The sequence below is a fragment of the Kryptolebias marmoratus genome, linkage group LG22 (genome assembly GCF_001649575.2).
Source record: "Kryptolebias marmoratus isolate JLee-2015 linkage group LG22, ASM164957v2, whole genome shotgun sequence".
Classification (NCBI taxonomy): Eukaryota; Metazoa; Chordata; class Actinopteri; order Cyprinodontiformes; family Rivulidae; genus Kryptolebias; species Kryptolebias marmoratus.
Window position 1 is genome coordinate 18,408,159 of NC_051451.1, and position 14,436 is coordinate 18,422,594.

The following is a 14,436-nucleotide window of genomic DNA, read 5'->3' on the forward strand; positions in this document are numbered from 1 at the left end:
TAAAGGGCAACTTTCATCATTTACCTTGAGCAAAAAAAAAAAAACAACAACTTGAATTTCAATTAGTAGCATTAAAGGGCTTTATCCGAAACTTTTGCTGTCCTCAATATGTTCAAAATACTAGTGTTTCTGTTTCTCTTCGGCGAACAGAGTGACCACTTTTTGACATTAATATTCAAGCTACATGGTCGTCTGCCTAACACCATTACTTATCTGCCATCTTTGTATTGCGGTTAGCACTACAAGGCCTAACTGGCTGCCCTGAGCATACCAATTATTTCTAGGGCTTCTATATCTCCAACACAATTCATCAAATGGATTGCAAACACTAAGACAAATATTGCTGTTGACTTCATGTAATAAATATTTTGAATTGCCACTGGCTCTGTCAAATCCCACTTGGCCTTTTTTATTGCATGGAAACGAGTGTTTCATGTTTTTTGTAAGATGACTCCTCAAGACAGCATGAGTCCAAAAGGGGATGAGACTGGTTTGTGATAAAACTGCAAGTTAAGCAAATAATTAAAGACCATTTTAGACTATGCAGCCTTCTCAATGGAGAATAGTCTTTGTTTACAAGCAAATCACAAGGAAATCTAAAAATTGTTATTGGACTTTAGTCAACATCTGCTTCTCATAAAGAGAATATTTTACAGCTAGATAACAACAACTAAAATATAAACAAAGGGTAAAAACTGAAATTCAAAATGATGATACAGGATATTTAATTTTGTATTACATGTCCTGGATGTGAAGTGGATTATTTGTTGTGGCAACAGTCAGTATTTTAAGAAACCATGAATCCTCTGAGCTTATTAAAGTGCTAACAGAATCAGTTACTGGAGTTGAGATGATTGTGTTGCCAGGTTGGTAGTTATGTTTCTTATACCCCTATGCACTGTTTTTTGGAAAAAAAAAAGGAAATAAAACTATTGACAGAACATGCACATCTCTAGTTCTTCTCCACCACTGCAAAAAAACAACTTTTCTCTGCTTTTATTTAAACCAGCACCTGTAACCTGGAAGGAGGCTTAAACTGAGACATGAAAAGCAATCAAGGAAAACTTTCTGCATGTCTCGATGCTTTGTTTTGTTAAGTAGAGGCACAACTTATTTGTTAAATGTTAAATTCACTATACAAATTATATTTTGTCTAGATTTGATGTCCTTGTTTGTATTCATGCATAATGAATTATGTGCATCAGTGATTTAGGGCTTTCTGAACATATTTCAGGTGTTAGAGAAAAGGATGAACAAAGACAGTGTTCACATTTGCAAATATGCACATTATACTCCAAACTTTGGCACTAATAAATGCAATTCAAAGTATCTAACTCGCAGAATTTAGCAGTTTGCATAACATAGAAACTTGCAGTGTCTGTTTTCCACAGCTTTTTTTTTGGAAATGAAGTAACTGTGTTAACAAGCAACAACAGGTTTATAAATGGAAAGAGACTGTTTAGCAGGCAAAATAATTGGTCTCTTGGAAAACCAAAATGGTAACCCTTTATTTAATTTTGTAGTCAAGCATAAATCTAAATTCTGTTTGGGAGGCGGGGAAACTCATTAGGTTTTTTTCTTCTTTTTTTGGATTAAACAGACAAGTAAATTGATAGATTGTCATTAGTAGGACTGCTTCCTAAAGAAACCATAAAAACAAGTCATCATGCTGAGAGAGGCAGAAATAACATGCTCTTTCTATTTTTAATTGAAAAGTTGAAAACTTTTAATCGACGACACAAATGTAATTCTTTAACAATATGAAATGTTGGATTGTCAGCAAAACCTGTGGTTGGCAGTGCATCAGAAATGTCTTTCCAGATCTTTTGAATCTACTGTCCTATAAAATGTTTCATGATAGACCATAATGTTGTTCCAACCACTAAACCTCCAGACAGAGCCATAACTCAAGCCACACTGTTATAGTTGGTAAAAACATCTTTGTACTCAAGGTTTTTGTTGTATAGACCACACGATGCATCTTTTTTACAACCTCATTCCACAGAGATTCTCTCTGCCTGTAGATTACGTGTCATGTTCTTTCTGATATTCTGGCACCTATCAACAGAACCCATCTACTTATCTGAGAGCAGAACACAACCTTTGAACACGGTGGAAGGAATTCAATCTGACCAAATCAAAGACGAGTCAAAGCATGTTTTTAGTCCCTTGTTGGATTCAACTTGAATAATTGACAATGTTGTCAAACTGATGCAAGCTTTTTACATTGCATCAATTGGCTGTAATGCTGCTCTACCCCAAAACTGGTTCGCCTTCCTAAAATCCTGCGGTGTACTTGCCTATTATAGCAATATTGTGTCCTGGTGCAGCAGTTTTAAAATTGCAGGTTGGAGATTAGTTCAGGTGTTTGTGTTTTGCCTGCTTAAGCATGCTGCAAATATGTCACGAACAGATGGAGAAGCTTTTTAAACAGCGTAAAGCAGATGTGGACAATGTATAGCAAATTATTGCCCAAATGGCACTTTGATTTATGTGTCTGAATTAATCTACCATATTTGCGTTTCTTGGTCTTCCTTCCATGCTCCTGCTACTTTGATCCAAAACACCAAGCTGGTAAAATGGATAACATCAGCATCCTATATGGCATCTCAAACTTCCCACAGCTGCCTCTGTAACAAATATAAAGGATAAAAGTGACATGATTATTTCTCCTACCTGTGCAAAATGAAGAAAATTTGTGCTGTTCAGAGAGAAAGCATCCAGCTGGTGTTGATTCACATATTTGATGTACGCATATTAATCTTGTGGATGGTCTCTGAATATTTTTACAAACATGCCTCATTGAAGATGATCAGTTTACTATAACATAAAGCAGACTTATACCAAATATACACGAGGGGACTCATAAAAATTCATTAAGTACAAGACCTACTTTAGAATAAAACATTCAAGATTGCCTGATAAATCATTCTGTCTACATTGCAACAAGACTGCATTTATATATTCAGCATAAATAGAAGCAAAATATAAGTAATATGCACTTACAATGGAGTGACAGTTTGGTAAAATAGAGGTATTTGTTAAATGTGAGAACTGCAGTAGATAACTTGTGGAATGTTTTTGAAAGTAGATGGTAATAAAAAGTCAGTAAAATGATTGCTCTTTGACATCTGTTTTCTTTTACTCCAACAGATGGTCACAAGCTGCTGCTTCCCAAAATTCCCCATAAGCAACAATCTTGCTTGTTCAGTAACCTTCAGTATCTAGTTTTTTCATTTTTTTTGCCCCTTCTTTTTTGAAACCATCAGTATCATTGCTTCCCCTGCACTAAAGACATGATTTAAAAAAGGGGTCTTCATTAACTAGCTGGAATAGTGGCATATAAAGAGACATTACGAGGACTTACTGTACAGTTTAGAGTGTGGGCACACAGCATCCTGCTGGTGTGCAGAGGAGTGAAATGATGCATAGATGCATACAAACATTAAGCTCCAACTTATCCAAAGAGAGATGCAATTTGGGCATATTTGAAGAGACAGAAATTGTAAGGAGGGTGGAAGAGATGGGAAGAAATGGAGAAATATTAGGATCTACCAACTACTAGACTTATGTCTGCAATTCAGCAGCAGAAAAAGTCTCTGCGGCACAGTGCATAAAACTTTCATAGCTCTGTCGGGATGCTGTGTTTCTTCTGGATTATTTATCAAATAGTGAGAAGTTGTTTATCACACAGCTAATACTCCTCTGCACAGGTAGGGAGTTTGGCAGCTTCACATATTTGGTCTCATAATTAATATTAATCAGTTTTCCTGCAGCTAGAAGGCCCAAAAAAAAAAATAGTGCCACATTCGTTTGACTAAGGCATGGAATAAGAGGTGTTCTACAGCTTGGCTCAACAGCTCTCCTAAAGATGCTGTCTGGAAAAAAAAAAACATTTGTAGCACAAATGACCAAATTAGGATAATATTAAGGATTTGTAAGGCTGTGATTTAGCCAAGTGGAAGAGCAGCAGTTTGCCCACAAAGGACTAAAATACCAACCAAAATGGCACATAGCTTCCAATACTGCATCCTATCCTACGAAAAAAAAAATGGCCTTCATTTGTCGAGGTAATGATAGCTTATTGCTAATTGACCTGATTGAGCTCTGAGGGCATTGTTTTGGCTTCACAGCAGAGTCATTATCGCATCCTAATTAATCCCTTCATAGGCCCTACACAGATCACTGATGGCCGCATGATTTACAGGGTGGAGTATCAGAGACCCCCTGCAGTACTGACCTGCCAGGAGCCTCTGTTGTTTGGCTCCCCATATGCCATCAGTAAGGTTGGACCTGCAGTTAAATCAGAACGTAGTTTATCACAGTTTGATTGGCTCCTTTGCTTCATATCGAGGTATTTCAGTTCAAGTCGAGCCTGAGCTTTTGATCTTGAAATGAAAATCATTACAGATTTTCCCAGACTATGTTTTGGTCTCTGACTCGGGTACATAAGCAACAGTGCAGGATTATTATTACATTACAATGGTTTCTCTCAGTGGTACTTCTTAAAAGACAATTTTTAACTTGTATTTATACGTATGCTGGTTACTGTAACACAAAAAGTGCTTTTGATTTAAAAAAAAAAAAGCCAAATAGATGCTCAGTTTAAATGTTTGATTAAAAAAAAAAGAGCTCTGTTGTATTAAAATTATTAAAACATTCCCTCCATTTCTTTACCATGACTGTCACTAATCCTCCTTGGCAACTTTGTTCCCTCTGTTTACTTAGAATTTCTCTAATTCAGTCATGACCAGGTGATAATGATTACTCACATAGGCAGAGTCTCATTGTGAGTCATGTGTCGGAGAGAATTTCCTTCTATTGTCTTAAATGGTATCTATTGGTCTCTGACATTCCCTGTGCCAGGAGATGGATTAAAAATGATCGGTGCGCCTCTGAGCAGCTGACAAAATGCAGTTTGCTTGCAAAGCTACCCATTCATGGTTCTTGTCCGACAGGGACGTCTGAGCCTGCTGCAGATCTAATTAGCTCTGAGTGACAAATTTTCAAAGCTAGGTTGGTTCAAGGAAAAAAAAATCCATTTTGGAGTTTGTGGTCTCAAATTTATATACTCAAGTAAAAACTATATAAGCAAATCCGGTTTGAAATTTCTCACTTTTAATGAAAATTTATAGTTCACCATAAATATATATATACATATTTTAGTAGGATAAGTGTCCCCACTTTAGAACCCTCCAGGCTCCTAAAGCTCACTTGTACATATTTTTTTATTAAAGATGTTTTTTAAAGTATTTTTTAAAAATAACAATTTACAAACTAATTGTTTTCAAAGCTTGAACACATTTAGTCAAATAAACAGCATCTACAGTGAAAAGACCACCAAATAGTTTAATGAGGAGTGAGGAATACATAATTTAACAGTGAAGCACTTAAGCAGCTTTATCAATATGAAATAATATCGTGCAACACCTGTACTCTCACTGCAGAGGCCTTTTTTGCTTCATGAAAAATTCATAGTTTCAGCTGCAGTGTTTTATTATAATGCAAAGTGCAGTTTTCTTTTTACCATTGTTTAAAGAAGTTGAGTTGGGCGTCTCTCACTCCCAACAGTGTACACCATAAGTTTTTTTTTTTTTTTACCTTAGTGTGCAATAAAGCTCAACTCTGCACTCTTCTATTGTCTCGACGCATTTTGTTTTTCTCTTATTCAGAAAACTGTTGACTAATTTATTCTATTCGGGAATGCAACAGTGTAATTCGTCGGTTCACCGCCCCCTGGCTCCAGTGAGACTCTGTCTGTTGGTAAATCAGCTCCCTGCTTTCTTCCAGATGAAAATATCTCAACAATATTTGGAGGCTTGCAAATAAATATTGTGCAGTTATTCATTGTGTTATTGTGTTTGAAAGATGAGACTCTATTACTTTTATTTTCAACTACCAAGTCTAGCACCAGCCTTTCCGCTGTGTGCTATAAGCATGATGTATGTACCCATGATTGGGTCTTCAGAGCAGCAGGCTGATTTCCCATCCTGCTCCATCCTCTGCTTAGACCTGATAAGGTCAGCGTGTCAGCATTTCCTACCAAAGAGAAAAAAATAAAACTTTTTTTTTTTGGATGTGACATGTTGATTAAGGAATGTTCTTAACCTTTTTGTTGAAACTGTTATTCTTTCAATCATTTTATCCAGTGATGCATTAGCAATTAAAAAAAAAAAAATCCTGTGCTGCATCTTCAATCAAACAAATAAAAGATAAAGAATTGTTAAGAAGCTCCAAAACCCTAAAATTACATGCAGTAGTATAGGAATGTGACAAATAAATCTGGGCAGACGGTAATATTGTATACCAGGGTATAAATTTCAAAAGGCTAAAAAATATCAACATCTACTTTTAAACCCAAGACTTAAAGCGGTGAAAGCCCACCACAGCCGCTTTTGATATTCAGTATTTAGATGACTTTGGCATGGTAATAAACAGATCTAGCCAACATATGCTTAAAATCACCAAATTAGCTTTGTAAATGTGGGCCCGTTGACCAGTAGATCCTGTTATTGGCATCAGATCGTCGCTGAATTAGTCATATAAAACGGCTTGCATGAGTCAGGTGCACACATGCATATAGATGAGCTGAAAGTGCCATCTGAGATATTTTTGCACTTACAATGCTTTTTAAAATGATGGCTAAGACATCCTGTAGTTAAACCTTTGTAAAACTTCAACCTCATTTGAATTTTGTCTTGGATACACTGGATTCAGGTTGGTAATTTGTGAACTTTGTACAGTGGGTGTCTTAGTTTAAGTTAGTAAGAAGGACTCCCTGAGGAAGGCTTGTATGCTAAAATGCATTGGCGTTAGTTATTTTATTTTTTACTGGTCTTACATAAGCCATTTAAGGAGAGAGTGCTTTGGAGTCTCTTAACATTCAGATTGGTGTTTATCCCATTCAAAGAACACCTCAGTTGGATTCTCACTGAATCCAGGAAGTACTCCTACGCAAACTGTTTGTAGGGTAGCTAACTGTTGGCCTTGATTTGGCCATATTTACTGTATAGAGAAAAATCTTGACAGATCTTTTTGGCATTTTTTTTTAATGTCAAACGTTTCCTTTACCGTGAATTTAGGCTATCCAATTCAAGCTATGCTGTACTTTAAAAAAGTATGACATTGACAGATGGCTTTCATGCAACAGACGGGTCTTAAAAGCAAAGCAAAGTAAGCCTGCCTTTTACCATGGTGAGAGGTCACATTTGAAGCTACTTTGTGTGTGTGTGTGTGTGTGTTGGTTTTAAAGACCTGTTCATTTATAACAGTTAATTTTGTATGAAGGCTTATGTTTTTTGCTTTTAAAACAAAATTAATAATATAAAACTAATATGTCAACTGATAAATATTGTAAAGATAATTAAAATGTTTGCCTTCTTTAAATAAATAAAAAAGAAACAAAGAAAATGCCCTAGAAATTAAGGTGAAAGCCCTTCACGCACTCAAAGGTACAATGGCTCAATGAATTGATAATAAGGCTGCAGCAGCAGTCTGGACAGACGGTCAGTGATCTCCCCGCAGGGAGAATAGAAGTTATTTTACAGCAGATTGCCTCACACTGCCCACACGAGCTAATTATACAGTCTATTCATGCGAGTCATGTATGGCAAAATTTTGTAATTGCAAAGTCTCTGTTCCTGTTATAATGTGCTACATGATGAACTGATGGAGATTTTGGTTTTACATTTAATTTGAAGCTATTATGTGATTTTTACTTCTGTGCACAGTGCACTGTATTCATTTCACCCCGACTTATGCAATGTATAAAGAGGATTTGTCTTTTAGATGATCTCTTCAATAAACTGAGATGAAAGTGTTACGGCTACCTCTGGGGATATTTTTCTTTCCTTTGAAGCGAGGCAGGGCCTCTGTGAGCTGTGTATCTGATGTGGAGGTGAGAAAGGCCATGAGTTAGATGAGCCTTGACATGTAGAGATGGCAGCGGACTGTTTGTGTAAGGCAAAAACAGGAAGTGTATCTCAGACAAGACTCGGCTCAGCTTCCAGAATGAGGTCGGAAGTTTTTTTTTTTTAGTTTTTTATTATTATTTTATTTTTTTTCGGTGCAGCAAACGAGACTTTACAGCTCCACTCAGCAGCATGTCCATGACTGGAAAAACACAACTGCCAGATAGGAAAGGTGACGAGGTCACGATTTCAACACACGTGGGCAAAGCCAGCCATATATATAAACAAGTATGTGGAACTGTGTGTGTGTGTGCTTTCAAACTATAGGGGAGCAATTTTAAAGTACTCCTTTTCATCTCAAAGTTTTTATCTTTGATAGCACAGTGCTATGGAGTGAAGCCTGCTGAAATTAGGGTTGGACGTAATCCAGTTCTGATATCTTTAAACCTTCCTCCTATTTTATACCTGTACACAGTGGAATCATCTGTTTAAAATTGCTTGCCATGTTTTATTACAGCATGTAATTTATGGGCGTTTAGGACTTCTGATACATTTATAACCTTAATTTCATAGATTAGAGATACAACATAAAATAAATTTGTTCTGTAGTACATTAGAATTATTAGTTTAATCATTTTATTCATAAAGGCAGAAGCAAAAATAACATTACCGAATCACGATCTCATGTCTAATGGGTTATTGCTAGACATACCGGCTTATCTGCCTTATCAGCTTTGAGCTGGGAACACAGCAGGGTAACAAACTTTCCTGCAGTGCTGAAGATTCAATCCAAATGTGTGCTTGTAGAGCACAAAGAGGGAAAGTGAGTGTTAGATTTCTGTCTTATAGAAGGGGATACTGTTGTCTCATAAATTTTCTAAAAAAAAAAAAAAAAAAAAAAATCAACTCTGTTCCACAGAGGTGTTACCTGCTGGCTCCAGTGCACTATTTTATTATTTTATTTGTAAGATTGTACCCCCTCCCTCTAAAACTGATCATTTTGTGCAGCGGTGGGGGTGATGTTTGATTCTGTCTCATTTTCGGTGCGACTAGCTGCTGTACGATCTTATAAAGGTTGTGATGGCAATAAATACAGATGTGTTCTTGACTTGATTGATTTGGCCCTTTTGTGATTTACAAAGTTCTGTCCTTATGCTGTTTTTTGGCATTTCTTTAGGCTACAAAATGAGCAGCAGAGCTTTTAATGACGGTTTTCATTCCTATTTTTAGATACTCCTGAATGCCATAATACATGAGGACAAGAAGGCAGTGTGATTGAACTGAAGTGTTTGCAACTGGTAAGATTCTTGCTTGTCAAGAAATGACTAATCTGAAGGGTTTCTTTGTTTATCCAGTTAAAACTATTTAATTCTCAGGTGTAAATGGGCACAAAGAAGCAGATGGTGACTCTAAATATAATCTAGGAGCCATATGTTGGTCTGAATAATGCAGCACACCAAACCGGCAGTGTACGTCAGTGGCTCGAGTGAGCTTAGCGTATAGAAAAGAGAGCAACAGGAACTCCCATGAAGACAAATTCAGAAGTGCTGAAAAACCGCTGCCTATGTGAAAGTGATGTTGTGGTTATAATCCCTCTGAGTTTGGTGACTAAAACATGTTATTTACTTAATCTGTAACAATTTGTAATATGTCTTTACATGAAAACTAAAAGCTTTAAAGTCTTACATGAAAAAAAATCGAGAAGAACAAAGTTAGGTAGCACCATACGAAAAGGATTTGATCACAAAGATTTTTTTTTTAAGGTCTACATTTTTAATCATCTTGATAATGCTACAATTAGTTCATGACTGTTATGAGTAAAAGTGAGGTGATGCAAATATCAAACCTTAGATTTAGCAAAGACACTTTAGATTTTTTTTTAAATATCTGAAGCCAACAAGTCAGGAGAAAGCTATGAGAAGATAAACGGAAGGTAATTTGAGTCTTGAAGTAAGAGGGATGCTTGTTGGAATAGGTGCTTGAACGGAAGGCACTGGGATCTCTTGGTTCTTGGAGGCATTTTACTTCTCACCAGAGAAGCTTCTTCAGTTCTGACTGGTGACTTTCAGGCATTTATGCTTAAGGAGTTGTTCACACCTCAAGAGCCGTTGAGTTCTCATCGGTGTCACTCACCTTTCTGACCGTCTTATGAGTTCTCACCACCTGTGGGCTGTTTACCTAACCAGCCAACATGTGAGGTTTTGAACCAGGATTCGGTGTATGAATGATTGTGAAACTGTTTGGGGGGAGTTGATTCTGCATTGTGTGTTTTCAGTATTGCAGAAAGCCAAAGCCTGCTTTCATCAATTGCCTGCCTGCGTAAGAAGGGCAGTAAGGTTTTTTCCTGTGTCTGTGCGTGGGGGTGTGTGCATTTGTCTAAACCTCTGATGCACTATTGAACAGATTTTAAACAAGCTTAAAGTAATCATTGGATCTATCAGTCTGATTCAAGACCATCACCACAACTAATCAACCTTAGCAAACACAAAAATGACTATAACTTAGTCTGCAGAATTACCAGAGGGGATAATTGTAGAACCCATTAAAATAGATGCCGTTTGTGAAATTATTTATTGTGCACATGGTAAAACAGTCAGTAATAATGTATAAAAGCTACATTCCATAAAATGGTTATACACTATCCAGAAATGTACCAACAGTGTTATCCTTAGCAGAATGGCATTTTTTTTTTAGCTTGGTTTGCTGGGTTGATGTGAAATTGGGACTTAAGGTTGAAGCGACAGCCTTTCCCAAAGTGTTTTGATTTGTTACCTGCAGTGGCAGACTACAAGATTAAAGCAGAGATCCTGGAGCTTAAAAACAGGTATCAGCACTGAGCTCCATGTGGGCACAACTAAGCAGGTCAGGAAAGTCAGTGGGGAAGTTGTGAGGATTGTTTTATCAAAGAACATCTCCTCACATTTGCTACGTATGCGACTGCTGGAGGGAGCAGTGTTATTTCTTTTGTAAATGACCCCAGAAATATTTTGCTGCGCTTTGGGACACTAATGAGGATCAGAAAGAATGTTGTTTTTTCATCTAAATTCAAAAGTTCTTAAAGTGCACGCTTGGAAGAAAAACGAGAAACTTCCAACAACACTTCTGTCCAGCTGTTGGCACAAGGTGCTCTAAGATGACATTAGAAAAACTAGTGGTTTGAGAATTTAGCTTTAAATTCCAGCTATGTATGGCTTTACCGCCAAACCTAGATGTGTACAGATGGTATGATTAACACATCCTATTTCAGTTTGTCAGAGTATTCATAAAAACGTCAGTTTAAGTTCCCAAATCTCTGAAAATGTCAGTGTATTAAAAGCTAGCCTGAAGAGAATAAAAATGTCTCTAGTTTAGAACACTTTTTTTCCAGCCTTAGCACCACATGCTGGTCAATTTTTAACTTATGCCCCCACATAAACATGACAAAGACTGCAACTTTGTTCTCAGTCATTGTTTGCTTTCCCAACAGTCTTATCCGTGTGGGCTGCTCCTGTTGGATTTGGCACAAGGCTCAGTTGTGTTCCCATCAGTCCCATGTGTGCCTGCTTGGAGCGTTGGTGTGTAATGGCGTCAAAACTAGTATGAACAGTTGTATTCAAGTTTGACAGGTTTTTTTTTCTTAGTATTTTTTTTTCCTTCTTGTTTTGAAGTATTTGTGCTAATTGGAACAAGCTGGCCTTCATTTGAGAAGAAACACAAGTGATATTATCAGTTCATATTAATTACAACAAATATTGGCAAGATGGTTAACCAATACTTTCAGTTTATTCTGTTAAGTTGTTGACTCTAATATATGGTGGATCACCATGTGTTACAATATGTGATGGATTCTTTTTCTTGGTGAAAATGGGCACCAGCTTGGAAGCCCTTGAGTCCATCTTGTTCCCATCATTGTGTGCTGTAAGCAGGACAAGTGGAAAGGCAGTCAAAGAAATGTAGATTGTCCATGGTAACAATGGCTAACCTAAAACCACTCAGAGTTTGGAGTACATACTAGATGAGAAAAAAAAAAGAGAGGGGGCATTTTAGGTGCATTTCAATTTACTGACAATCTTTGGTGAAATCCCTTCTACATGTAGTCAGTACACTAATAAACTGAAATGAAAAGGGGGTGGGAGTTGCATGTTGATAATCTATTACTAGTTTTAGTAGGACAGCTCAGTCTAAAGAAAGTCCATTGTATTTAAGCATTTTCAAAGTTGTTAAATCAATTATTCAGGTTAGATCTTTAAAGGAAACTATCTGCCTTTAAATGTTTTGTCCAACTGTTTTTGTAATCAGAGCCTCAGATACAGAAGTAGCACAATATTTATTCAAGCACACATCTGAGTGTTTTTGGTATTTTTTTTATTGTTTTTTTATGAAACAAAATCAACTCTTCCAATGTGTTTTGAAGTGTGAAATGTCTTTTTTTTTTCCATGTATCCTCACAGTACAATCAGTAAATGTTGATCTGAAAGAAAACATCTTTGAACTTGGCACTTAGAAAACAACCACAAAGAAGTGTCACCTTTATTCATTTAGAACAAAATTTACAAAGCCTTTTGAACAGTCATATTTTTTTTTCAATACTTTTATATTTTTTAAACTCAACTGTTTAATATTCAAAATACACTTTTTAATGTTGTTTCTGTCTTTGTACTTACAAATATGTACATTGAAGTCTCAGTGTCTTGGCACGTGTCTTCTCATTGACACGTTCACTGGTAATAAAAGTTTGATTTTTCAATGTTTATTTATATCTCCTCATACTGTAGGCACTCCGTTTAGTTCTGCACTCTTCTGTTTGAGCTTGAGTGTTTGTGAATGTTCGTCGTGCTCAAATGGATGTCCCGTGGCTGGGCTCGTTGGCTTCTGGGATGGGTCCTCCTGGTGCTGGTTGGTAGGACAATGGCATGGGTGTTTTGACTGGGCTCTGCCGGAAGAGCCCCCCGTTGGGAGCCCTGTGTTTGCACCGGATGGAGGGCATGGTGGCACTGCTGAGGGGCAGGGGCAAGGTCCTGCCAGCAGCTGCTCCCAGTGTCCTCCCTGCCCCGTGACTCTCCTGAAGGAAACTGGTCACAGACAGTGGTGGCGGCCCCCGGTGTGGTGGGTAGTCTCGAACAGACAAGGCCTCCAGAGACTGGCTGGGCTGCATTCTACCAATGTCTAGGGCGGAGATCTCGATAGACTGGCCCGGCAGCTGCTTGTGGGCCAAGTCTTCATCCAGGAGGCTGTTCAAACGCTGGTGGACCTGTTCCAAGTTCACCTCTTTGTCCTGAAAGATAAATAGATGGGGAGGAAGGCAGTGCCAAAGAGTGTATGAAATAAAAGGAGCCAGTAGGGAGAATAGAGGATTTAATGGAGGGGAGAGAGCATGGATGTAATTGAGGAAGAGGGTTATAAAGAATAAAAGTGAAAATGAATGCCCAGTGAAAAGGGGTTAAAATAGGTAATGGGATGAGGATACAAAATGAAAGAAGATGGAGAGACACCGGTTATAATAGTTCTCATTATTAACAATGCTGCTTATGTTCAGTACACTACACAGTCTATTCTATCATCGCATCAAAAGCATCTAATGTCCATGTAATTTTCTGAAGGATGTTGAAATACTGTGGACTTTTCCTGCTTTATTTCAAAAAACTACATTTATTTTATACGTTATTAAGCTGTCAACATTTAAAGACATGCCATAAAACAGTACTTCTCATCTAGTCTCACAAGAGATAATCTTCCTTTTGAAATTAATGTAGATGATGTGCATTAGTGTTAATTTTTTATTTTTTTTTTGCACAACTTTGTGACCCCACGCGAGGTGACACTTCTGCAATAAGACACGGTGATGCAGTGCACAAATGCAAAGAATTGTTTTGTTAAACATTTAAATTAATTTGTTGGTAATTATTGATGTTATAAAACTAAACAATCTTTTAAACCCTCCCACTTTAAAATATTTTGCTTCTGAGGATGTCAGACTTGTATTTTTTTACATTTGGTATTTTTAGGATTTTCTGGGCTTTTGGACTTTGGGTGCCATTTCACTACTTTTCAGTCCAGTCCTGTACAGCAGATGAACATTATGTGAAAGCTGCGTTTTTTAAGAACAAAGGGAAAAAATTCAGCGAAGTCCTGACTTTTGACCTGAGAAATGAATCATCTTTTAATTGATTCTCTACTGTATGTCAAGTTTTCAGCTAATGGCCTTTTGGGTGTCATCTTGTTGCTGCTAAAATACCAATTTGTCTGTCAAAACTGTTATCTCCGGTACGCCACATAAATTTGATGAAACCCCTTCATTTACCAGGCTACTAGCAACAAAGTTCTTATATATTTAAAAATCTGTTCTTTGCCAACAAAAATACCTACCCCTCTGAAATTGGTCAGGTGCTGGACTGAAAAAGTTAAGTCAGCCAAAGACTAAAGAAAAACTTTGAAAGACATTTAAATAATTAAACTCTGGCTCCTTGGAAGCAAAATATAAAAGATGACAGGACTTTGGTGCACATCTGCAGAAATTATTATAAGCCAAATTAAAAACTAAATAAAT

At 37.1% G+C, this 14,436-nt stretch overlaps 1 protein-coding gene across 3 annotated transcripts in view; it reads right to left on the minus strand.

Moving 5' to 3' along the window:
• Positions 1 to 12,312: 12,312 nt before the first annotated feature.
• Positions 12,313 to 14,436, minus strand: part of grid1a (glutamate receptor, ionotropic, delta 1a) — a 221,555-nt gene continuing 219,431 nt past the window's right edge. Inside the window, exon 16 of one of the 3 annotated variants that reach the window (XM_017433071.3) lies at positions 12,313 to 13,164. In XM_017433071.3, the coding sequence (XP_017288560.1) occupies positions 12,727 to 13,164 (438 nt within the window). In that variant the 3' untranslated portion in view covers positions 12,313 to 12,726. The remainder of the gene's footprint in view (positions 13,165 to 14,436) is intronic. The other 2 variants (XM_025009280.2, XM_017433081.3) reach the window with 2 other exon arrangements.